Raw genomic sequence first — 24,210 nt, 5'->3', positions numbered from 1 at the left:
CACATCCACTGGCCGCTCTTGTCCAGCCATGTCTAACTGTAATATGCCAACGTGAATGCAGGAAGTTAGATCATTGTCTCTTTGTGTCTACAGCCCCCAACTCCAGAAGCTGACTACCCTGAATATTCTCCTGACAACATAGATGTTTATCCAGAGGCCGACTACGATGGACCTTGTATCCCCCCTCCCCCACAGCAAGCCCCAGCAGATGGTCAATTCTCAGGCTGGTCCTGTCAGATCAAAGATGGACAGAAACTGTATATCCACAACTCCACTGGTGAAACGGTGAGTCCCAGGACTGCAGCTCCGGCTGCGGCCACCTCCTGCCCATCAGTGCAGGGGGCTCTAGTCATGTACTCTGGATGGCTCTAGGTGGGCTGCAAGTAAGAAAACCTCTTGTGTGTCACCTAATGTAAGGCCCTGGTAAAGGTCGCACCCTCTCATTGCAGTGGCTGCAGTCTCAGGACCAGTACGGGAAGACCTATTTCTACACCCCAGATGGCTCCATGTCACAGTGGAAGCTGCCACAGGTCAGTGAGTGCATCACCCCTCCCCCCCATCTTACCCCCAACATCCCCAGGCTCATGCTTCCTGGCTTGTGCCCACCCATGATCCCTGTACTCCCTATCATCCCCGGGCTCACCCTCCACCACTCCTTTTTCCCCATCATGCCAGTGTCCCCATCATCCCGGGACCACCATCATCTGTTGTAATGAAGGCTGTGTATTACTACTACTTGTCTCTGCCCACAGCTCAGCCCCCCAGAACTACAGAGCAGGAACAGTGTCCTTGATCAGAACAGCAATGTTTTCACAGGCCTCTACCTGCCAACAGAGGTAAGACTCCTCACCTGTCCCTCATGTATGCCACATCTTCTGGTACTCTTTCCTGACTGTTGTGCAATTTGTTGAGCAGACTGTCCCCAAGATTTCCGCTGATCACCGTGTGTGAAGCGGTGTCCTGTAGTGAATGCAGTTGGGGCTTTTCTGTGCTGCCCTCTAGTGGAGTCCTAGGAGAATGGTACACGCACTTTGCGTAGAGGCATCCCTGATAGGAGTAAAGGGAGAAGCTGTGCAGTCTGTGTCAGGAGAGGTGTAGCGTCGGAGGTAATGGGAGCAACCTATAAGGCTTGTCCAATAATCGGGGGCACAAGCCCAACGCCATGAGTTTTGGTCTCCTCACCGCAAATTAGAAAAACTAAAACTACAATCTATAATGTATATGGTGTACTGCTGAGGCCTCCTCGCAAACGATGTGCCTCTTCAGTAACTGCAGTATGTATGATGATATACCTTTTAAATGATATATTCACCATGATAACACTATAAAAAGCCCAGACACCTCCACAACATGACTGTTACCGCTACATAGTGACCGAATGATACCGCCATACCGTTACTGAATGAAATCTCTCTACAAAGACCAATATTCACCCTTTACAGTCACCATGTAGTGGTAGATGCCAGTTCTATATAGGGGGCTTTTCATGACTGTATAAGTGATTATAGCATTGTTATATGCAGTGATCAAAGTTGATGTTGTCTCTTGTTGTTGTTTACCTTGTTTTTTTTTGACCATCTGGCCCAGACCACCATAACGACTTTTGTCAGCTATGACTTTTCTGTAAAAGTTGCTGCTCAAACATCTTTAGACTGCTCACTTTTCCAACCCTCCACTCCCATGCAGACACTTCTCCACACACTCCTCATATGGTGTATGTTACTTTTAGATCCCCTCAAACAGTTGTAATGCTGCTTTTAGTGCCCCCACCACACAGTAATAATGTGCCCTTTTATACCCCTTACACAGTAATGGCCCTCTTTGTGCACTCCCCTTTAGTAGTGCCCCTGAAAGGAAAAAACAACTTGTACTTGTCTGCCCTCACTCCCGCCTCAGGGTGGGCACTGTTCCTGACCTTTTAGAGATTATCGAGTCTCTGTCGATGTCCACGGCATGCGCCCGGTGTGTGGTAGGCACCAGATCTAAAGCAGCTTGTGGCCTATGATAGCAAATGGCAGGGAGCACCACCATAGTTTTCAGCTGTACTGTATCTGCGCCCTGAGGACTTGGATATAGTGGCACTCGCTGGAGAATCGGGGACACCAAGCCATAAATCCTGGGCATGCGCCCCAGATGCCCGATATTAGAACCCCTAAATAAATAAACTCTTCTATTCGATGAGCAGTACTGCAGTTGAATGGGGTTTCTGCAGCTTTTGTCTTCTGATCTGATCATCACTCTTGGATTCTTGTCTTCATCACTGCAGACAAAAGGCCTGGAGAAAGCCGGAGTCCTGCAAAAGACTAAGATCCTGGAGAATGGGAGGAGACTACGGTGAGTGGTGGCCTAGCTTTCCTAAATAAGTGACTGGAGTACAGCTGTGCTGGAGGTTCCTCCTATATATAGGCGATGGGGTGTAGGAGTGACTGGGGGTACAGCTGTGCTGGAGGTTCCTCCAAATATAGGCGATTGGGTGGAGGTGTAACTGGGGGTACAGCTGTGCTGGAGGTTCCTCCTATATAGGTGATGGGGTGTAGAAGGAGTGACTGGGGTACAGCTGTGCTGGAGGTTCCTCATATATATAGGCGATGGGGTGGAGGAGTGACTGAGGGTTCAGCTGTGCTGGAGGTTCTTCATATATATAGGCGATGGGGTGGAGGAGTGACTGGGGGTACAGCTGTGCTGGAGGTTCCTCCTATATAGATGATAGGGTGTAGAAGGAGTGACTGGGGTACAGCTGTGCTGGAGGTTCCTCATATATATAGGCAATGGGGTGGAGGAGTGACTGGGGGTACAGCTGTGCTGGAGGTTCTTCATATATGTAGGCGATGGGGTGGCGGAGTGACTGGGGGCACAGCTGTTCTGGAGGTTCCTCCTATATAGGTGATAGGGTGTAGAAGGAGTGACTGGGGTACAGCTGTGCTGGAGGTTCCTCATATATATATATATATATATATATATATATATATATAGGCGATGGGGTGGAGGAGTGACTGGGGGTACAGCTGTGCTGGAGGTTCTTCATATAAATAGGCGATGGGGTGGAGGAGTAACTGGGGGTACAGCTGTGCTGGAGGTTCCTCCTATATATAGGCGATGGGGTGGAGGAGTGACTGGGGGTACAGCTGTGCTGGAGGTTCCTCATATATATAGGCGATGGGGTGGAGGAGTGACTGGGGGTACAGCTGTGCTGGAGGTTCTTCATATATATAGGCGATGGGGTGGAGGAGTGACTGGGGGTACAGCTGTGCTGGAGGTTCCTCATATATATAGGCGATGGGGTGGAGGAGTGACTGGGGGTACAGCTGTGCTGGAGGTTCCTCATATATATAGGCGATGGGGTGGAGGAGTGACTGGGGGTACAGCTGTGCTGGAGGTTCTTCATATATATAGGCGATGGGGTGGAGGAGTTAGGTCACCTGCACACAAATGGATTTGCATTGTGGAATCCGTGGTCGGCGTCCATAGCATGGGAAATCGACTCTTCCTGCACTCACGGAAACCAACTGCGGTTTCTGCAAGCAAAGGAAAAATTGCAGCATGCTCTATTTTCGTGACCCGCAGCCCATCCACAATTGCATTGCAGATAGGTCGTGGATTCCGCGTCATCGCCTAGCGACGGTGCGGGGAAAAATAAACATTAATAAAAAAATCTGTAGTGCGCATGTCGCTCGCTGCAACCATCCGCAATACAGATGAAAAGACAGGTATGCGCTGATGCGCCGGGCATAGGGTCAGATTCTGCTGCGGGCTCCCACATGCGGAATCCGACCCGTTTATGTGCAGGCGGCCTTAGTTATTCTTAAAACTGCACAACTCTGCCATCAGGGACCCCCACAATGTCTTCTGAACCCCCCACTATCTGTTGCTGACGGCTGCTTCATATGGTTTTGCAAGTGATCAAAAGACTCAGCAGACGAGGGACCTTCATGATTGAGTGAGAAGCTTCCGGGTTCTGTCCATTGTTGTCAGGGTGACACATAAGAGGGTTCTGCGCGGTGGGGACATCTTCTCTGAGAGGCCGTTTGCGTACCACACAGGTGCTAGAATGCCTCTCTGGTTGCTCCGGCCTCATATCCTAATGACTAAGATTTACCACCTGTTTGTGCAAAAAGTTTGGGACTTCTCTTCTGCCTGTGCCGACCCCACAACCTTTTGAAAAGTGGATGTGGCTTATCAGGAGGGGTGTGGCTGTCCCGGACCGACAGGGGCAGCGACCAACAGAATGGTATTTAATAAGGAGAAATGCAAAGTCCTACCATCTGGGCAAGAGAAATGAAGAAAGCACATACAGAATGGGAGGAATTGGGCTAAGCAGCAGCACATGTGAAAAAGACTTGGGTATACTAATAGATCATAGACTGAACATGAGTCAACAATGTGATGCAGCAGCCAAAAAGGCAAACACAATTCTGGGATGTATTAAGAGAAGCATAGAGTCTAGATCACGTGAGGTCATTACCCCCCTCTACTCTTCCTTAGTCAGACTTCATCTGGAATACTGGGTCCAGTTCTGGGCACCCCACTTTATAAGAGACATCAACAAACTGGAGCAAGTTCAGAGAAGAGTTACCAAGATGGTGAGCGGTCTGCAAACCATGTCCTATGAGGAACGGGTAAAGGATCTGGGAATGTTTAGCAGAAGAGAAGGCCGAGAGGAGACTTAATAGCTGTCTACAAATATCTGAAGGGCTGTCACAGTGCAGAGGGATCAGCCCTATTCTCATCTGTACAAGGAAAGACTAGAAGCAATGGGATGAAACTGAAAGGGAGGAGACACATATTAGATATTAGACAGTGAGGGGATCAATGAGTGGAACAGGTTGCCATGGGAGGTGGGGAGTTCTCCTTCAATGAAAGTGTTCAAACAGAGGCTGGGCAGACATCTGTGTGGGATGATTTAGTGATCCTGCACTGAGCAGGGGGTTGGACCCGATGACCCCGGAGGTCCCTTCCAACTCTACCATTCTGTGATCTATGATCTATGATTCTATGACAGGGTTATGTAAAAATGAGTAGACGTACATTTCAGTGAGGGCACCGAGGTGGCGGGATGCACTACATATGTGAAGAGGGGCGTGCCTCTTAGTGTAGTCCATGCATCAGGGGAATCTTCCTAAGACCTGCACAGGAAATCCCGGCCTTAGTAAATTTTCCTCATCTTCTTCTCTCATGCAGGAAGAACTGGAGCTCGTCGTGGACTGTCCTCGAAGGAGGGATACTGACATTCTTCAAGGATACCAAAAACCTCTCATCCAGCAGCCTGGTGAGGGGGTACAGAGGTGGATGTGGGTGACTCCTAAATCTGCCCTATCTTATATTGCACAGCTGATAGACGTCTGTTGTGCAGAGATGTAAAATGCATATAATGAGGGATGTATAGGGGGATAGCTCCTTATAGAAGTAGAGTATATGTGTGGCCCCGCTGGGGGCCTGGGGAGGACTGCCGCCCCCTGTGTGGCCCCGCTGGGGGCCTGGGGAGGACTGCCGCCCCCTGTGTGGCCCCGCTGGGGGCCTGGGGAGGACTGCCGCCCCCTGTGTAGCCCCGCTGGGGGCCTGGGGAGGACTGCCGCCCCCTGTGTGGCCCCGCTGGGGGCCTGGGGAGGACTGCCGCCACCTTTGTGGCCTCGCTGGGAGCCTGGGAGGACTGCTGCCCCCTGTGTGGTCCCTAGCTGGATCCGCTGGGGGCCTGGGGAGAACGGATGATGGACCCACTAGGGGTCCCCAGGAAAAACCGCTCCCCCTGTCTGGACCCGCTGCACCTCATGACTTCTTTATATTTGTTGTTTTCTCCCATTTCAGAAGCAATCGCTGCTCACCGTCCCGGAGCACACGGTCAGGTTACAGGGGGCGACACTCAGCTGGGCCACCAAAGACAAGTCTAGTAAAAAGCATGTCATGGAGGTGAGTGCTACAAACTGCCAAGTGTGTCCTGTATATCCCCCTTCCCTGGGTGTCCTTTGCCCTTGTTATCCCCACCCTGTCTTCTGTAGTATCACCCCCTTATGTGTCTGTGACACCCAGAGCCTGAGATCCTGTAGATGACATCATTAAGGGAATATTCCTCTCTAGAATGTACCCAGGGTATGCCGTAACAGTGTGTACAGTGGGGTACGACCCTGGGGACCCCCACTATTGTATTTCACTGTCCTGCATGGCACAGCTCTCAGCCACCTGGGAACTGCAGCTATGGGCGCGCTCCAAGTGGCCGAGGAAAGCCTGTGAAGGCATCTAATTGCTTAACTAATTCTGCAGCCCCTTTAGTCTTAGCATTGCGGGGGTCTCCAGTCTCAGTACCTTGTATGTTAAAGTTGTCTTTGTTCTGATTCTCCAGCTTAGGACGCGCAATGGGTGCGAATATCTGATTCACCATGACTCTGAGGCCATCGCCAAAGATTGGTTTGCATCAATCAGCAAGAGTATTGGCAAGAGCGTGCACCTAGTAAGTGTCTGACCCTTCACCGCCCCATGTGTGGACCACCGAGAGCGGCATCAGGGGTCATTGGTGTCATGTAGCCTGAGCTCACTTATCTGGCTCCAGCATCACTGGACCGACCAGTCCTCGGTCACCAGGGGGGTATTGCAGCTTCTGACCCCCATAGAGCACATCACATGGAGGTGGGGAGGCAGATGCTGCCGTTTGAACATTGCCTTTAATAATAATAATAATCTTTATTTGTATAGCGCCAACATATTCCGCAGCGCTTACATAGACAGGGGAAATACAGAAAGACAAAAGTACAAAAAATTACAGAACCACGGTTACATAGTAATCAGCTGATGGAGACAATAGGGGTGAGGGTCCTGCTCCAACGAGCTTACATACTACAAATAGTGGGGTGATACAGAAGGTAAAATGGCTGGAGGTGTGCACAGTATCGCGTGCTGGAGAGTGAGGGATGCTATATACAGACAACAGTCAGACATTTAGCTATGCGACGGCAGGATCAATATGACTACAGGAGCGGTTTATGATGGCTAGCAGGGATTGCAGTCAGTAGGTCAGGAAACATGTTATCAGGCGGAGTACAGAAGGGTTTGTTTAGGGAATGCGGTATGCATCCCTGAAGAGGTGCGTCTTTAGAGCACGCCTGAAGTTTTTCGAGTCCTGGATTGCCCGGATGTTCTTTGGTAGTGCGTTCCAGAGGACCGGTGCTGCTCTGGAGAAGTCTTGGAGGCGGGAGTGAGAAGTTCGAATTAGAGGGGTGTGCAGTCTAGTTTCGTTTGCCGAGCGGAGAGCCCGGGCTGGGTGATGGATTGAGATGAGGGAGGCGATATAGGGGGGCGCTGCACTGTGGAGGGCTTTGTGGATGAAGGTAATAAGTTTAAATTGAATTCTGTATTTAACTGGCAGCCAGTGCAGTGACCGGCACAGGGCAGAGGCATCTGAGTAGCGGCTGGACAGTAATATGAGCCTGGCTGCCGCATTCAGGATGGATTGTAGAGGGTAGAGTCTGGTGCAGGGGAGGCCGACCAGCAAGGAGTTGCAATAGTCGAGCCGTGAGTGGATGAGGGCAACAACAAGCGTTTTCAGCGTGTCTATGGTGAGAAAGGAGCGGATTCTTGAGATGTTCTTTAGGTGCAGCTGACATGTTCGGGCCACTGACTGGATGTAGGGAGTAAATGAGAGATCTGAGTCGAATATGACCCCAAGGCAGCGGGCATGTTGTCTAGGAGTTATGGTGACGCCACACACTGAGATGGAGATGTCAGGAGGAGGTCGGTTGGTGGAAGGAGAAAACACCAGTAAGTCAGTTTTAGAGAGGTTTAGTTTTAGGTAGAGAGAGGACATGGTGTTAGAGACAGCAGACAGACAGTTGGTGATGTTTTGGAGGAAAGGTGCAGAGATGTCACGGGAAGAGGTGTATAACTGGGTGTCATCAGCATAGAGGTGGTAATGGAGGCCAAAGCTCCTGATGGTTTGTCCAACAGGGGCTGTGTAGATAGAGAAAAGGAGGGGGCCGAGGACCGAGCCTTGGGGGACCCCAACAGCAAGGGGAAGAGAAGGAGAGGTAGAGCCAGCAAAGGAGACACTGAAAAAGCGGTCAGATAGGTAGGAGGAGAACCAGGAGAGAGCAGTGTCCTTTAGGCCGATGGAGCGAAGCATACTGAGGAGGAGTTTGTGGTCAACTGTGTCAAATGCTGCAGAGAGATCGAGGAGGATCAGTAGGGAGTAGTCACCCCTTGATTTGGCTGACAGTAGGTCGTTTGATACCCTTGTAAGGGCAGTTTCTGTGGAGTGTTGGGGTCGGAAGCCAGACTGTAGGGGGTCGAGGAGAGAGTTCTCTGATAGATAGCTTACAAGGCGGGAGTAAACCAGCCGTTCTAGTAATTTGGAGATGAAGGGGAGGTTTGAGATGGGTCGGTAATTGGCAACGTCAGTTGCGTCAAGAGTCGGCTTCTTTAGCAATGGGGATATGATGGCATGTTTGAAAGAAGAGGGAAAGATGCCAGAGGCCAGAGAGAGGTTGAATATAGTGGTGAGATGCGAGATGACCACTGGGGAGAGGGATCGGAGGAGGTGTGAGGGGAGAGGGTCGCTAGCGCAGGTGGTGGGGCGAGCAGAGAAGAGCAGTTTGGAGACTTCTTCCTCTGTCGCTGGTCTGAGTACAGACAGTGAGCAGGAGCTAGATGCCGTGCTGACAGGACTAAGGTCAGGGCTAGTCTGGGATTGGGAGGTTATTTCTTGACGGATGTCATCAATTTTCTTTTTGAAATAGGCAGCCAGTTCAACAGCACTGAGATCCGTCACTGGGGGCTGCGGTTTAGGGCTGAGAAGGGAGTGAAAAGTATCAAAGAGCTGTTTAGGGTTGTGCGATAGTGAGGAGACGAGAGAGGTAAAGTAGACTTGTTTGGCGTGGTGGAGGGCGAAGTTGTAGGTTTTGAGCATGAATTTGTAGTGGAGGAAGTCTGCAGACGTTTGCGATTTCCTCCACAGCCGTTCAGCACTTCTAGAGCACCGCCGGATGAAGCGCGTTTGAGGTGTGAGCCAGGGTTGCCGTGGTCTACATCGGATGGCTCGGGTCCTGGGGGGCGCCGCTTCTTCCAGGGCATGTTTGAGAGCGGTGTTGTAGTGAGCGGCAGCCAGGTTGGGGCAGGAGAGGAGAGAGATAGGGAACAGAGAGGACTGTAGGGATTCAGCAAAGTCTTGTGTGTGGATGGCCTCTAAGTTCCTGTAGGTACGATAGGTAGGTGGGTGTGGAGAGATGTTAGGGAGCGTGACAGAGAAAGAGAGGATGTTATGATCTGAGAGCGGGAGAGGGGAGTTAGTGAAGTTGGAAGCAGAGCAGAGCCGGAGGAAGACCAGATCCAGAGTATTGCCATCCCTGTGAGTGGGAGAGGCTGTGAGTTGAGAGAGACCAAGGGAGGAGGTGAGCGAAAGAAGCTGAGAGGCAGATGGGGAGATAGGGTCATTAGTGGGGATGTTAAAGGAGATGTCCCGCGCCGAAACGGGTTTTTTTTTTTTTTTAAACCCCCCCCCCGTTCGGCGCGAGACAACCCCGATGCAGGGGTTAAAAAACCCACCCGCACAGCGCTTACCTGAATCCCGGCGGTCCGGCGTCTTCATACTCACCTGCTGAAGATGGCCGCCGGGATCCTCTGTCTTCGTGGACCGCAGCTCTTCTGTGCGGTCCACTGCCGATTCCAGCCTCCTGATTGGCTGGAATCGGCACGTGACGGGGCGGAGCTACACGGAGCCGCTCTCTGGCACGAGCGGCTCCATAGAAGACTACAGAAGACCCGGACTGCGCAAGCGCGGCTAATTTGGCCATCGGAGGCCGAAAATTAGTCGGCACCATGGAGACGAGGACGCTAGCAACGGAGCAGGTAAGTATAAAACTTTTTATAACTTCTGTATGGCTCATAATTAATGCACAATGTACATTACAAAGTGCATTATTATGGCCATACAGAAGTGTATAGACCCACTTGCTGCCTCGGGACATCTCCTTTAAAATCGCCTAAGATGAGGGTTGGGATTTCGCAGGATAGGAAGTGGGGGAGCCAGGTGGCAAAGTGGTCCAAAAACAGGCGAGCAGCACCTGGGGGGGCGATAGATGACTGCTACTCGCATGGACAGCGGGCGGAAAAGCCGTAGCATATGTACCTCAAATGAAGGAAAAGTGAGTGAGGGTACAGGGGGGATGACCTGGTAGGTACATTTCGGGGAGAGAAGAGCACCTACTCCTCCGCCACGCCTGTCCTCTGGTCTCGGGGTATGGGAGAACTGCAGGGGTATGGGAGAACTGCAGGCCATTGTAGGACAGTGCAGCAGGGGAGGCCGTGTCAGACTGCTGTATCCACGTTTCTGTGAGAGCGAGCAGATTAAAAGAATGGGCAGTAAAATAGTCGTGGATGGTGGGGAGTTTATTACATGCTGACTGGCAATTCCAGAGGGCACATTGAAAGGAGTTGGGGGAGGGTATGCATGGGCTAGCAGTGGGGCTTGAGGGGTGTGCTAGTGAGTCAGGTAGGGGGTAATAGTTAAGAGCAGTGGAGGGTGGGCCAGGATTGGGAGAGATATCCCCAGCTGCTAGTAGCAGCAAAATAGCAAGCGTGAGCAGATGATTAGGAGATTTGTGGGGTGGCAGTAATGTTTGTTAGTGGTATTAGGGGGTGTGAGGCTTAGTAAGAAAGTATAGAGTGCGTGCGGGCTGTGCATAGGGGAGGACAGGAGAGAGGGGCTAATGTGAATAGTGTGCCCCGGTTGGGGGCACTTGGAAGAAGTTCTGAGACTGAGAGCAAGGATTAGAAGAGAGGTGAAAGCATTTGCAATAGCTTTGAAACGAGAGGAATTAAAGCAGAGTTTGTGGCGGACCTGTCTCTTGCCCTGTTGAACTGCCATGTTAAACTGCATGGAAGTCACACTTAATCACGGGCCCACTTCGTCACAGGGACCACATGCGTCCACTGCCACATGCGTGTCAGTGAAGAGATACTACTATTAAAGCCAAGCTACAGCCAGCACCTGGGAGGGACTTTAGTCTATTAAGCTTTACTCAGATATAGCGGGCATGTCTCTATTTTATGTGACTACAGCAAAATACTAGCCTCAAAGCGACTTTGGAGAAAAGCTACATTTTAATGCGGTTTTCTGGTTTGCATTGCAGAAAAAAGTGAAATAACTGATATCCCCTTAATAAACTGGCACATCTCCTTTAGCTTGTGGCCCTGACTCTGCAGGATATGTGGTCCCATGTAGTAGGTCCTGTCTGACCCAGTAACTCTTCTAGTCCTCAGATTACACCTCGGAGAACGACAACGAGTCACTCAGTGAATTTGGTTCAACTGAGACTTTAGGAGTAAAAGACGAGAAGAAGAATCCAGGTAAGAGAACCTTTTGGTGGGCGGCAGACGTGGCGTCACTGGGTAGTCAGCAACACTGAGCTTCATTCCTGGACTTTCTGTAGTCAGCCCAGGCAGCAGTATGGCATGAGGGTAGATCAGTAGGTTAAAGTGGTAGGAGGGTGGAAACTCCTGCTTAACTACAGGATTTCCTGTCGCCGTCCGTCTTCTCCCTGGCTGCCTACTGTGACATTGTGGTAAGATGATGTCCAGTCGCTGCATTAGCTGGGAGGACAGCAAACTCCAGTCTTGGTGGGGGACAACCTCTTCCTATTTGACCTTCCGGGCGTATTTTATGGGGTTCTTGTGGACCCTGTTACTTCCGCTTCATTCCTAGATCTTGGGCCCCTAAGCGGTTGTCACAGGTGGAGCGTTGTGTTTCTACAGGACAGAACTCGGACAGCGACCGCAATGTAAGGGCCAAACTGAGGAGGTTCCTGCAGAGGAGGCCAACGTTACAGTCCCTCCGAGACAAGGGCTACATCCGCGGTAAGGAGGGCTGATGGTTCACGTCCCCCATTTGCCTGACCATCTCACCTACATCTTCATTATCTTCCTACAGACCAAGTCTTTGGCTGCCACCTCCATCAGCTGTGTGAGCAGGAGAAGCGGGACGTGCCGGAGTTCGTCAGCCATTGCATTGAAGTGGTGGAGAGACGAGGTAAGTCCATTGTCCAAGGCTGAAGGAAGCAGATCCTGCTGAATAACCTAGGGAGCTACTAGATCTCCTGCCATCATGTCTGGAGTTAATGCCGATGATGAGTACGAGCAGTGATCTATCTGTGTGAACGTGCTGATGAGATCTCCCTGGACAGCCAGACGACTCAGCATAATGAGATGATGACTGTAATCTAGATGAGGACAAACAACCCTATTAGAGATCATTGGTCACCATGCTAGTGATCCTCTGCCGCATAAAGGCCATAACAGTGCTGATCAGGCAGAAAGTCTGTAAGAGGCCCTTCGGGGCTGTGAGAGTATACAGACCTCCTGCAGCTAAATGCCCTCATTAACCCATGAACCTCCAGTCTCGCTGAGATGGGCTGACTGCAGAACTCTGACCGTAGCCAGACTCTAACAATCAGTCAGTGGGTAGGGTTCATGCCTGTGATTAGCTGGTGGCCTGTTGCGGCGCAGCGGGCCCTCCCACTGATTAGCTGGTCTGTCCCAAGGCTATCTGTTTGTAGAGGCTGAATATCTCCTTTTAACCCCTTATAGCTCAGCACTCTGTGTCTTTTAGGTCTGGACATTGATGGCTTGTACCGGATCAGTGGAAACCTTGCAGTCATTCAGAAGTTGCGCTATAAGGTGGATCACGGTGAGAATGTAGTGTGTAGATACAGTTGTAAGGGAAGAAGTGAACGCTGTGGAATTACCTTCCTTTCTGCATTGATACATTTAAGAGGTCACGTCTTGTACCGTGGTTGATTACAAGATGTGAATGTATGGTGAGTCTGGCGCGGGACTGGAATCTCTTGCGGTAGCCCTTACTGGAAGATGTGGGGTAGCCTTGGTCTGGCACACAGGATGGCGGTGCGGTACAGCGGGTCAGGTGGGATAGCCTCAGTACATGGGAACGGTCTTGTAGGGAGCAGCTTTATAGGCACTGAGCACAATAAACCCGCCAAGAGGGAGAAGCCAGGTTATTATAGAGAGCCTAATCGGCGAAGGTACAAGACATTGGGTGGGGCACACAGGGAATCAGAGGGAGCTGTCCAGAGCTGCTGCTCGGAGTGCAGGAGGTCGCAGGTTGGAGTCCTGACAGGGTAGTACAGCGGTCTTTATGTAGACACAATGTAATACAAAATCGAGCCTCATTGTATTTTACGAATCAATTCCAACGGATTCCGTTAGGTCACCTGCACACAAATGGATTTGCATTGCGGAATCCGTGGTCGGCGTCCATAGCATGGGAAATCGACTCTTCCTGCACTCACGGAAACCAACTGCGGTTTCTGCAAGCAAAGGAAAAATTGCAGCATGCTCTATTTTCGTGACCCGCAGCCCATCCACAATTGCATTGCAGATAGGTCGTGGATTCCGCGTCATCGTCTGGCGACGGTGCGGGGAAAAATAAACATTAATTAAAAAAATCTGTAGTGCGCATGTCGCTCGCTGCAACCAGCCGCAATACAGATGAAAAGACAGGTATGCGCTGATGCGCCGGGCATAGGGTCAGATTCTGCTGCGGGCTCCCACATGCGGAATCCGACCTGTTTGTGTGCAGGCGGCCTTAGTTATTCTTAAAACTGCACAGCTCTGCCATCAGGGACCCCCACAATGTCTTCTGAACCCCCCACTATCTGTTGCTGACGGCTGCTTCATACGGTTTTACAGGTGAGAACTTCAGCCTGGATGATGGCCGCTGGGAGGACGTCCATGTGATCACCGGAGCGCTGAAGCTGTTTTTTCGGGAGCTGCCGGAGCCATTGTTCCCTTATAGTTATTTTGAGCAGTTTGTGGAAGTGATTAGTAAGTCCCTGCTGGTGTCTGGAGGGGGTCGTGGGGCTTCAGATCTTGGTTCTTGGATATATGGTAACTGCTGTGTGTGATGTTGGTCCGCGTGGCTCTTCTTGGACACTACGATGAGCCGCACCTCGTATTCTCAGCATTTCCTTCTTAACATGATTTTCCTTTATTTGCAAGAATTAAGTGATCAGAACCAGAAGATCTCCCGCCTGAAGGAGCTGGTCCTGTCGCTGCCGCCCCCCAACCTGGAGACGATGAGGCTGCTGTTTAGGCATCTGTGCAGGTCAGTGGATGGAAGACGTGGCCAGCCGTATATACAGAAGGGCACTAAAGCTTGTACTGCGTGCCAGTCTATTCGTGATGTCCATACTATCACATCAGGTGGGCTGTCCCACACCTTGTAATTGTACCCCAGAAGTACTGACTTCCCCTCCAGGTTCCCCGACATCTCAGAGTCAGACAGCCTCCTGCAAGAGTAATGAGCTCAAAGCATTTGTAATATACGTGCGAGGGGCGGTTGGTTATGGTGATGGGGGTCTGCACTCTCCTGCAGGAGGCTATTCCCCGACACCCCCCTGCAGGAGAGTCCATTATAAATGGGTGTTGTGGGATATATGTAATGCTCCTAGTAACCTGTTTGTGACGCCACTGCTTTACAAAATCTAATGGGTGATGAATGAATCGCACCAGGCCAGCGTTTAGTATAATAAACAGAATTCATTATTTTTCTCTTTTGTGATGGAGATATCAGTAATTATATAGGGGGTGCAGGACCGTCAATCCGCAGCAATTAAACACTTTTACTCCTTTCTAGAGATGAGCGAACGTACTCGTCCGAGCTTGATACTCGTTCGAGTATTAGCGTGTTCGAGATGCTCGTTACTCGTGACGAGCACCACGCGATGTTTCGGTTACTTTCAGTTTCCTCTCTGAGACGTTAGCGCGCTTTTCTGGCCAATAGAAAGACAGGAAAGGCATTACAACTTCCCCCTGCGACGTTCAAGCCCTATACCACCCCCCTGCAGTGAGTGGCTGGCGAGATCAGGTGTCACCCGAGTATAAAAATCGGCCCCTCCCGCGGCTCGCCACAGATGCGTTGTGAGATAGCTGAGGGACAGTGCTATAGTGTTGGAGCTGCTGTAGGGAGAGCGTTAGGAGTTAGTGTAGGCTTCAAGAACCCCAACGGTCATTCTTAGGGCCACATCTGACCGTGTGCAGTACTGTTGAGGCTGCTGTGAGCAGTGTTGCACAATTTTTTTTTTTGTATATCGGGCGTGCAGAGCATTGCGTCCTCAGTCTGCAGTCATTGTACAGAGTATAGGGGCAGTACTGGTGAGGCAGGGAAAGAGATATTCAGGCTATATAGGCAGTGGGCTTTTTCCCAAAAATTGGGGAACAATACTATATTTGGGCTGCCTGTGACCGTCTTCAGTTTACTGCGTGTCTGCTGGGGGTAGTAGTCCTAATTAATACGCAGCTAAGCGTTACAGCAGGCTTGCGCAAAATTGTTTCCTGGATCTGCTGTCTCTGTTACATGATCGCCGTCATCCCGCTAGAGGGAAAGAGTATACATAATATTATACACTGCCTACAGTATCTATCTGCTGGGGGTAGTAGTCCTAATTAATACGCAGCTAAGTGTTACAGCAGGCTTGCACCAAATTGTTTCCTGGATCTGCTGTCTCTGTTACATGATCGCCGTCATCCCTCCAGAGGGAAGCAGTATACATAATATTATACGCGGCCTACAGTATCTGTCTGCTGTCTCAGCTCAGCATTTTAAAAAAATAGAAGCAAAATACTTAAGGCCTACTACTGGCCTTTGGCCACTTGACTGCTTCTGCGCTGTGAATTCCACTAGCTCAGTCATACGCACCTACGTCTCACTACAGGCGTGCGCAAAATTGTTTCCTGGCTCTGCTGTGCGTTCCGTAAGCGAAGTCAGCCTCCAACTACAGGCCAATAAGCGGCACATTTAATTACAGCGTTCTGTTTCTGCACTACTGGTAATACACCATGCTGAGGGGTAGGGGTAGGCCCAGAGGACGTGGACGCGGCCGCGGCCGAGGACGCGGAGGCCCAAGTCAGGGTGTGGGCACAGGCCGAGCTCCTGATCCAGGTGTATCGCAGCCGACTGCTGCGGGATTAGGAGAGAGGCACGTTTCTGGCGTCCCCACATTCATCTCACAATTAATAAGTCCACGCGGTAGACCATTATTAGAAAATGAGCAGTGTGAGCAGGTCCTGTCGTGGATGGCAGAAAGTGCATCCAGCAATCTATCGACCACCCAGAGTTCTGCGCCGTCCACTGCTGCAACTCTGAATCCTCTGGCTGCTGCTCCTCCTTCCTCCCAGCCTCCTCACTCCATGAAAATGACACATTCTGAGGAGCAGGCAGACTCTCAGGAACTGTTCTTGGGTCCCTGCCCTGAGTGGGAAAAAATGGTTCCTCTCCCACTGGAGGAGTTTGTCGTGACGGATGCCCAACCTTTGGAAAGTTCCCGGGGTCCAGGGGATGAGGCTGGGGACTTCCGGCAACTGTCTCAAGAGCTTTCAGTGGGTGAGGAGGACGATGACGATGAGACACAGTTATCTGTCACTCAGGTAGTAGTAATTGGAGTAAGTCCGAGGGAGGGGCGCACAGAGGATTCGGAGGAAGAGCAGCAGGACAATGAGGTGACTGACCCCACCTGGTTTGCTACGCCTACTGAAGACAGGTCTTCAGAGGGGGAGGCAAGTGCAGCAGCAGGGTAGGTTGGAAGAGGCAGTGCGGTGGCCACGGGTAGAGGCAGGGCCAGACCGAATAATCCACCAACTGTTTCCCAAAGCGCCCCCTCGCGCCATGCCACCCTGCAGAGGCCGAGGTGCTCAAAGGTCTGGCAGTTTTTCACTGAGAGTGCAGACGACCGACGAACAGTGGTGTGCAAACTTTGTCGCGCCAAGATCAGCCGGGGAGCCACCACCACCAGCCTCACCACCACCAGCATGCGCAGACATATGATGGCCAAGCACCCCACAAGGTGGGACGAAGGCCGTTCACCGCCTCCGGTTTGCACCGCTGCCTCTCCCCCTGTGCCCCAACCTGCCACTGAGATCCAACCCCCCTCTCAGGACACAGGCACTACCGTCTCCTGGCCTGCACCCACACCCTCACCTCCGCTGTGCTCGGCCCCATCCACCAATGTCTCTCAGCGCACCGTCCAGCCGTCGCTAGCGCAAGTGTTGGAGCACAAGCGCAAGTACGCCGCCACGCACCCGCATGCTCAAGCGTTAAACGTGCACATAGCCAAATTTATCAGCCTGGAGATGCTGCCGTATAGGGTTGTGGAAACGGAGGCTTTCAAAGGTATGATGGCGGCGGCGGCCCCGCGCTACTCAGTTCCCAGTCGCCACTACTTTTCCCGATGTGCCGTCCCAGCCCTGCATGACCACGTCTCCCGCAACATTGTACGCGCCCTCACCAACGTGGTTACTGGCAAGGTCCACTTAACAACGGACACGTGGACAAGCACAGGCGGGCAGGGCCACTATATCTCCCTGACGGCACATTGGGTGAATTTAGTGGAGGCTGGGACAGAGTCAGAGCCTGGGACCGCTCACGTCCTACCCACCCCCAGAATTGCAGGCCCCAGCTCGGTGGTGGTATCTGCGGCGGTGTATGCTTCCTCCACTAAACCACCCTCCTCTTCCTTCTCCTACGCAACCTCTGTCTCGCAATCAAGATGTGTTAGCAGCAGCACGTCGCCAGCAGCAGCACGTCGCCAGCTACCCACGCTTGTCAGACCTGCTAGGAAAGGTGCGCCGGCTCTGCGCACATTTCCGCAAGTCCCACACGGACGCTGCCACCCTGCGCACCCTGCAACATCGGTTTCATCTGCCAGTGCACCGACTGCTGTGCGATGAGCCCATACGGTGGAACTCTACGCTCCACATGTTGGCCAGGCTCTATGAGCAGCGTAGAGCTATAGTGGAATACCAACTCCAACACGGGCGGCGCAGTGGGAGTCAGCCTCCTCAATTATTTACAGAAGAGTGGGCCTGGTTGGCAGACATCTGCCAGGTCCTTGGAAACTTTGAGGAGTCTACCCAGATGGTGAGCGGCGATGCTGCACTCATTAGCGTCACCATTCCTCTGCTATGCCTCTTGAGAAGTTCACTGCAAAGCATAAAGGCAGACGCTTTGCGCTCGGAAACAGAGCCGGGGGAAGACAGTATGTCGCTGGATAGTCAGAGCACCCTCCTGTTTATATCTCAGCGCGTTGAGGAGGAGGAGGAGGAGCATGAGGAGGAGGGGGAAGAGACAGCTTGGCCCACTGCTGAGGGTACCCATGCTGCTTGCCTGTCATCCTTTCAGCGTGTATGGCCTGAGGAGGAGGAGGATCCTGAAAGTGATCTTCCTAGTGAGGACAGCCATGTGTTGCGTACAGGTACCCTGGCACACATGGCTGACTTCATGTTAGGATGCCTTTCTCGTGACCCTCGCGTTACACGCATTCTGGCCACTACGGATTACTGGGTGTACACACTGCTCGACCCACGGTATAAGGAGAACCTTTCCACTCTCATACCCGAAGAGGAAAGGGGTTCTAGAGTGATGCTATACCACAGGACCCTGGCGGACAAACTGATGGCAAAATTCCCATCCGACAGCGCTAGTGGCCGAAGGCGCAGTTCCGAGGGCCAGGTAGCAGGGGAGGCGCAGAGATCAGGCAGCATGTACAGCACAGGCAGGGGAACACTCTCTAAGGCCTTTGACAGCTTTCTGGCTCCCCAGCAAGACTGTGTCACCGCTCCCCAGTCACGGCTGATTCGGCGGGAGCACTGTAAAAGGATGGTGAGGGAGTACGTAGCCGATCGCGCGACCGTCCTCCGTGACGCCTCTGCCCCCTACAACTACTGGGTGTCGAAGCTGGACACGTGGCCTGAACTAGCGCTGTATGCCCTGGAGGTGCTTGCTTGTCCTGCGGCTAGCGTCTTGTCAGAGAGGGTGTTTAGTGCGGCTGGGGGAATCATCACGGATAAGCGTACCCGCCTGTCAACCGACAGTGCCGACAGGCTTACACTCATCAAGATGAACAAAGCCTGGATTTCCCCAGACTTCTCTTCTCCACCAGCGGACAGCAGCGATACCTAAGCAATACGTAGGCTGCACCCGCGGATGGAAGCATCGTTCTTTATCCCCATCAAAAACGGGGACATTTCTGCTTCATCAATCTGTGTATAATATTCCTCCTCCTCCTCCTGCTCCTCCTCCTGAAACCTCACATAATCACGCCGAACGGGCTATTTTTCTTAGGCCCACAAGGCTCACTCATCTAATTTTTGTAAACAATTTTTATACGTTTCAATGCTCATTAAAGCGTTGGAACTTTCACCTGAACCAATTTTTATTTTAACTGGGCTGCCTCCAGGCCTAGTTACCACTTAAGCCACATTAACCAAAGCGATTAATGGGTTTCACCTGCCCTCTTGGTTGGGCATGGGCAATTTTTCTGAGGTACATTAGTACTGTTGGTACACCAATTTTTTGGGGCCCTCGCCTACAGTGTAATCCAATTAATTTTTTGCTCACCTGCATTAAAGCTGACGTTACCTCAGCTGTGATGGGCAATGCAATGGGATATATTTATGTACAGCCGGTGGGTTCCAGGGAGCCACCCATGCTGTCGGTCCACAGGGACTTCACAATAGGGAGTTGTACCTGCCTGTGTCTATGAATTAAAAAGCCCGGTCAGGTTGGGGCATGCAGTGTGGGCCGAAGACCACCTGCATTTAATCGGACGTTACCTCAGCTGTGATGGGCACTGCAATGGGATACATTTATGTACAGCCGGTGGGTTCCAGGGAGCCACCCATGCTGTGGGTGCACACGGAATTCCCCTTGCGGAGTTGTACCTGCCTGTGACTATTTATAAAAAAACGCGGTCTGACTGGGGCATGCAGACACCTTGACAGAATGAATAGTGTGTGGCACATGGGTTCCCCATTGCTATGCCCACGTGTGCAGCTCCTGATGGCGGTGGCACAGGATTATATTTCTCATTGCTTCTGTACAGCATTGTGGGCTATCGCCCCGCCCCTTTTAAAGAGGGTCGCTGCCTAGCCGTGCCAACCCTCTGTAGTGTGTGCCTGCGGTTCCTCCTCATGGCAGACGCACTTATAAATAGACATGAGGGTGGTGTGGCATGAGGGCAGCTGAAGGCTGCGCAGAGACAGTTTGGTGTGCGCTGTGGACACTGCGTCGCGCGCGCGCAGGGGGGGGGGGGGTTGGGCAGCATGTAACCCAGGAAAAGTGGCAGCGGAGTGTCATGCAGGCAGTGATTGTGCTTTGTTGGAGGCAGTGTGGTGCTTAGCTAAGGTATGCCATGCTAATGAGGGCTTTTCAGAAGTAAAAGTTGTTGGGAGGGGGGGGGGCCCACTCTTGCCGGTATTGTGGCTTAATAGTGGGACCTGTGAACTTGAGATGCAGCCCAACATGTAGCCCCTCGCCTGCCCTATCCGTTGCTGTGTCGTTCCCATCACTTTCTTGAATTGCCCAGATTTTCACAAATGAAAACCTTAGCGAGCATCGGCGAAATACAAAAATGCTCGGGTCGCCCCTTGACTTCAATGGGGTTCGTTACTCGAAACGAACCCTCGAGCATCGCGAGTAACGAGCACCCGAGCATTTTGGTGCTCGCTCATCTCTAGTCACTACACACAAGGGGCCTCCGAGAGCCTCTTATAGGCCAAGGGGGGAACCACTTTTAGGGCCTCCGGTGACTGTCCATCTAATCACCACAACTCTCATCATTTACATATTTGCCTGAGATGGAGTTGCAGGACAGGTGTTGCAGGAGAACGAAAACTTCTTTTGGGGGCGGAGGGTTATTCTTGACAGAGTGCATATGGTCATGTCGAGGAAATGTATGTGGTTGAGAGGGAGTCTGACAGGTAGATGGAACTCGTTGCAGTTTTTGTCCACATTATTAGCAGATCATCCATATAACAAAGTGATGCTAGAATATTGCAGTACAAGAGTATTTACATCACGTAGCTCTTTCTGGAAGGACTACACTATTGTTGCTCTTGTTATAAAAGACGGTCATTTGCCACGAACCTCCATTAAGTTGGAGAACCTGACATGTTCGTGCATGACCTGGCTAATGCATGGATTCTAAATGGGTTGCCCCACCATAGCAACTTTTCACCAAATCACAGGATCCTTGACAAGTCTGTGACAAGGTGTCCATTGCTTAGGACCCCCATCATCACCAGAACAGTGTGCCCCCCCACCCCCCATATAAATAGAGCGTTGATCACATGTGCGCTCCAACGCTGCATTCATCTCTATAGAATTGTAAGGGAGCCAAGGACGGTCCTGTAGAGATGAATGGAGTGGTAGTGTGCATGCGCGACTGCTTCTCCATTCAGAAATGGGAGCTTGGACCCCCTGCTTTCTAGTGCTTGGGGGGCCTAGAATTGGCCTTCTAGTGATCCAGAGACTTATCTGTCCTGAGAATAGGCAGTGCTGTGGTAACTCCTTTATTGCTTGTCATGTAATGCCGCTTCTCCCCTATGGGGGGTGCTGAAGAAAATGAGCATTTGTTGGTTGGGCTCCCCACAGATCGCAGATGATCGCCGGGGTTTTCAGCTGTAGCATACACTTATTATTGTGGTGAGAACAGCTGTGGTTTTTATTAGAAGGTGCCCTTGGAAATGTTTGGGGTTTTTATGCCTTCACTTTGTGCCGCAGTGTTTGTTCCTCAAATTTGCATTATTTTTCTACAATCTCAATTTTGATAAACTTTTGCAAGAGAGAAAAAAGGAGTGTATAAAATTTGTACAATTTACACCCAAAACCATTGTGTGCTGGATGATGCAAGTAATACCGCTGCACTCACCCGGGGCGGGGATGCAGAGCTCCCCTTTATTACGCATTAGTTTTCAATCTGAAACATTAAACCGCCGGAGTTTTGCTATTTTTTTTACTGGTCCTTATTTTTTTCATTTCAGTGTCATTGAACATAAAGACGCAAATCGCATGTCAGTCCAGAGTGTCGCTATTGTGTTCGGGCCGACCCTGCTGAGACCCGAGCAGGAGGGGAGCAACATTGCCATGAACATGGTCTACCAAAACCAAATAGTGGAGCAAATCCTCATCCATTACAAGTTTATCTTCCGAAGCTGCTGATGGCCGGCTGAGCGGACGTTGATATGAAAGCGCAGGCTGCCTGAGGACGTCTCCCTGTTTACTATGTACATATCCTGAGACCACCGGCCCACCGCCAGAACTTCAGTCCTTGTACAGAATAATGACTATGAAATGTGTTGGGGGCTCTCAGGGAACAACTGATTGGATACTGCTGGCAGGAACATTGGGGTCTTCTGCTTTCCTTCAGGGTCCTCCACCTTCATACAAGCTTGTCTTTCTCTTCTCACCTGATTGATGTGAGTCTGTGCATCCTCTGTATCCCCGTGACGGGGTGTGCTCATTCCAGAAGGGCTCCAGTAAACGTCTTGCGGTGTCACCATGTATGTGAGGCTTCTGTTACATCTGCAAATACTTGTTGTTTTCCTTTTCTACAAGGTGTCTGTTTCTTTGCTGTTACAAGCAAAACAAGAGGCAGTCCACTGCCTTCCTCCCCGCACTCCGCTGCCTTCCTCCTTGCGCTCCGCTGCCTTCCTCCTTGCGCTCCGCTGCCTTCCTCCCTGCGCTCCGCTGCCTCCCTCCCGGCGCTCCGCTGCCTCCCTCCCGGCGCTCCGCTGCCTTCCTCCCGGCGCTCCGCTGCCTTCCTCCCCGCGCTGCGCTGCCTTCCTCCCCGCGCTGCCTTCCTCCCCGCGCTGCGCTGCCTTCCTCCCCGCGCTGCGCTGCCTTCCTCCCCGCGCTGCGCTGCCTTCCTCCCCGCGCTGCCTTCCTCCCCGCGCTGCGCTGCCTCCCTCCCCGTGCTGCGCTGCCTTCCTCCCCGCGCTGCGCTGCCTTCCTCCCCGCGCTGCCTTCCTCCCCGCGCTGCGCTGCCTTCCTCTCCGCGCTGCGCAGCCTGCCTCCCCGCGCTGCGCAGCCTGCCTCCCCGCGCTGCGCTGCCTTTCTCCCCGCGCTCCGCTGCGTTCCTCCCTGCGCTCCGCTGCCTTCCTCCCCACGCTTTCGGATTTCTCTGCTCTTCTCTCTCTGTGTAGTTATCCGGGAGCGCTGCTGTGGGGTCGTTTCTTGCTGGACAGTTGGTGTAGTAAGGGCCATGAGTAGATGTGCTTCTTCTGTGGTTACCTGCTGCACGGAGGCGCCGGCGCCCACTAGCACCTGTATGTCTGTGTGGGGATGGCATGCCAGGTGGAGATGGAATGTTCCCCGCTGTCACCTGTCCAGGTACGGAGTCTCTCTAGCAGGGTTACCTAGGGGGAAGCGCGGTTTTCAGAGTATGTCCACTCATGCCGCCATGGTGCTGCTTTGCACATCTTGTCCGGGGGCTGCATGGGGTCCCGTGACACGTTCCCCGCGCTGCACATTACTACTGTTAGTTGCTGTTGTTGATTTGATTGATCTTCAATGCAGAGGGATGAAATGTGAATCCAGCGCAGAACTCGCGTGTAACGTTACATTTTCTGCATCTACCCTAAAATTGGAAACTGCTGCCGCAAGCTGGGGGAAATCTTCCATGACGAAAATCGCATTCGAGCAAAGATGCATAAACATCTCCGTGAGCAAATGGGGCGGCCGCGCCGCCGGAGAACTCGCCATGGACTTTGCTGTGCTGTTTCCTTCTATCCTATGCTCACAGTGAAGTGTGCAATGTACTTGCACTTCCCATAAAACAGTCCTCGGCTACAGTGTATCATATTAAACCGAGTTCTGCTGAGTCGTGTATCTAATCCCATCATGTGTGGTACAGTCTACTGCGCTAATAGAGTATGACTGGATGTGTTCTGGGAGTCCGGCTGTGGAGTTTGTAGGAAATATTTTGCGTTTCCATTGTATTCGCATGACTTGGTGTCAGGAGAACGAATGCATCTGGCGAATGCGGTAGGATGCAAGCACATTGCTGCTCCTATGCTCGGAGTGAATGCCGGGGCTGCTGCGCTAATGGGATCCCATTATGGTATAGGGTGTCACTGATGAGCGAGAGACAACATGTAGAGCCAAGTCACAGCGGGCCCAAAAATGGCGCACCTACAGACTGTATAAACGAACGCATAGCTCTAGTGCAGGACATAATCACAGAGACCACTCCTGTGCTCTCAGCCTGCAGAATATGGGGACCTCCTGGCCGTTGTCTGCACCCAACACGGATTAGCCATTGGTGGGCTCCTGGGGAGTGCAGGGAAACAAAGCTGGTTACTCCCCCCCTGCACCCCTAATGCACAGCGCACACATGACTTTCTGCTGCGATCATGTGACATGTGAGGGGGCGGGGACTGACC

At 52.0% G+C, this 24,210-nt stretch overlaps 1 protein-coding gene across 4 annotated transcripts in view; it reads left to right on the top strand.

The window, feature by feature from the left end:
- Positions 1 to 23,648, top strand: part of ARHGAP27 (Rho GTPase activating protein 27) — a 79,291-nt gene extending 55,643 nt beyond the window's left edge. For all 4 annotated transcript variants that reach the window (XM_066586889.1, XM_066586891.1, XM_066586893.1 and 1 more), the window contains 14 exons: positions 94 to 285; positions 450 to 530; positions 753 to 836; positions 2,267 to 2,334; positions 5,179 to 5,266; positions 5,803 to 5,904; positions 6,335 to 6,442; positions 11,235 to 11,328; positions 11,734 to 11,835; positions 11,909 to 12,007; positions 12,587 to 12,664; positions 13,684 to 13,818; positions 13,993 to 14,098; positions 21,811 to 23,648. In XM_066586889.1, the coding sequence (XP_066442986.1) occupies positions 94 to 285; positions 450 to 530; positions 753 to 836; positions 2,267 to 2,334; positions 5,179 to 5,266; positions 5,803 to 5,904; positions 6,335 to 6,442; positions 11,235 to 11,328; positions 11,734 to 11,835; positions 11,909 to 12,007; positions 12,587 to 12,664; positions 13,684 to 13,818; positions 13,993 to 14,098; positions 21,811 to 21,988 (1,515 nt within the window). In that variant the 3' untranslated portion in view covers positions 21,989 to 23,648. The remainder of the gene's footprint in view (positions 1 to 93; positions 286 to 449; positions 531 to 752; positions 837 to 2,266; positions 2,335 to 5,178; positions 5,267 to 5,802; positions 5,905 to 6,334; positions 6,443 to 11,234; positions 11,329 to 11,733; positions 11,836 to 11,908; positions 12,008 to 12,586; positions 12,665 to 13,683; positions 13,819 to 13,992; positions 14,099 to 21,810) is intronic.
- Positions 23,649 to 24,210: the final 562 nt, after the last annotated feature.

This window comes from Eleutherodactylus coqui, chromosome 13, assembly GCF_035609145.1.
Source record: "Eleutherodactylus coqui strain aEleCoq1 chromosome 13, aEleCoq1.hap1, whole genome shotgun sequence".
NCBI lineage: Eukaryota > Metazoa > Chordata > Amphibia > Anura > Eleutherodactylidae > Eleutherodactylus > Eleutherodactylus coqui.
Note: the sequence above shows the minus strand (reverse complement) of the source record. Positions and strands in the feature narration are given on the sequence as shown.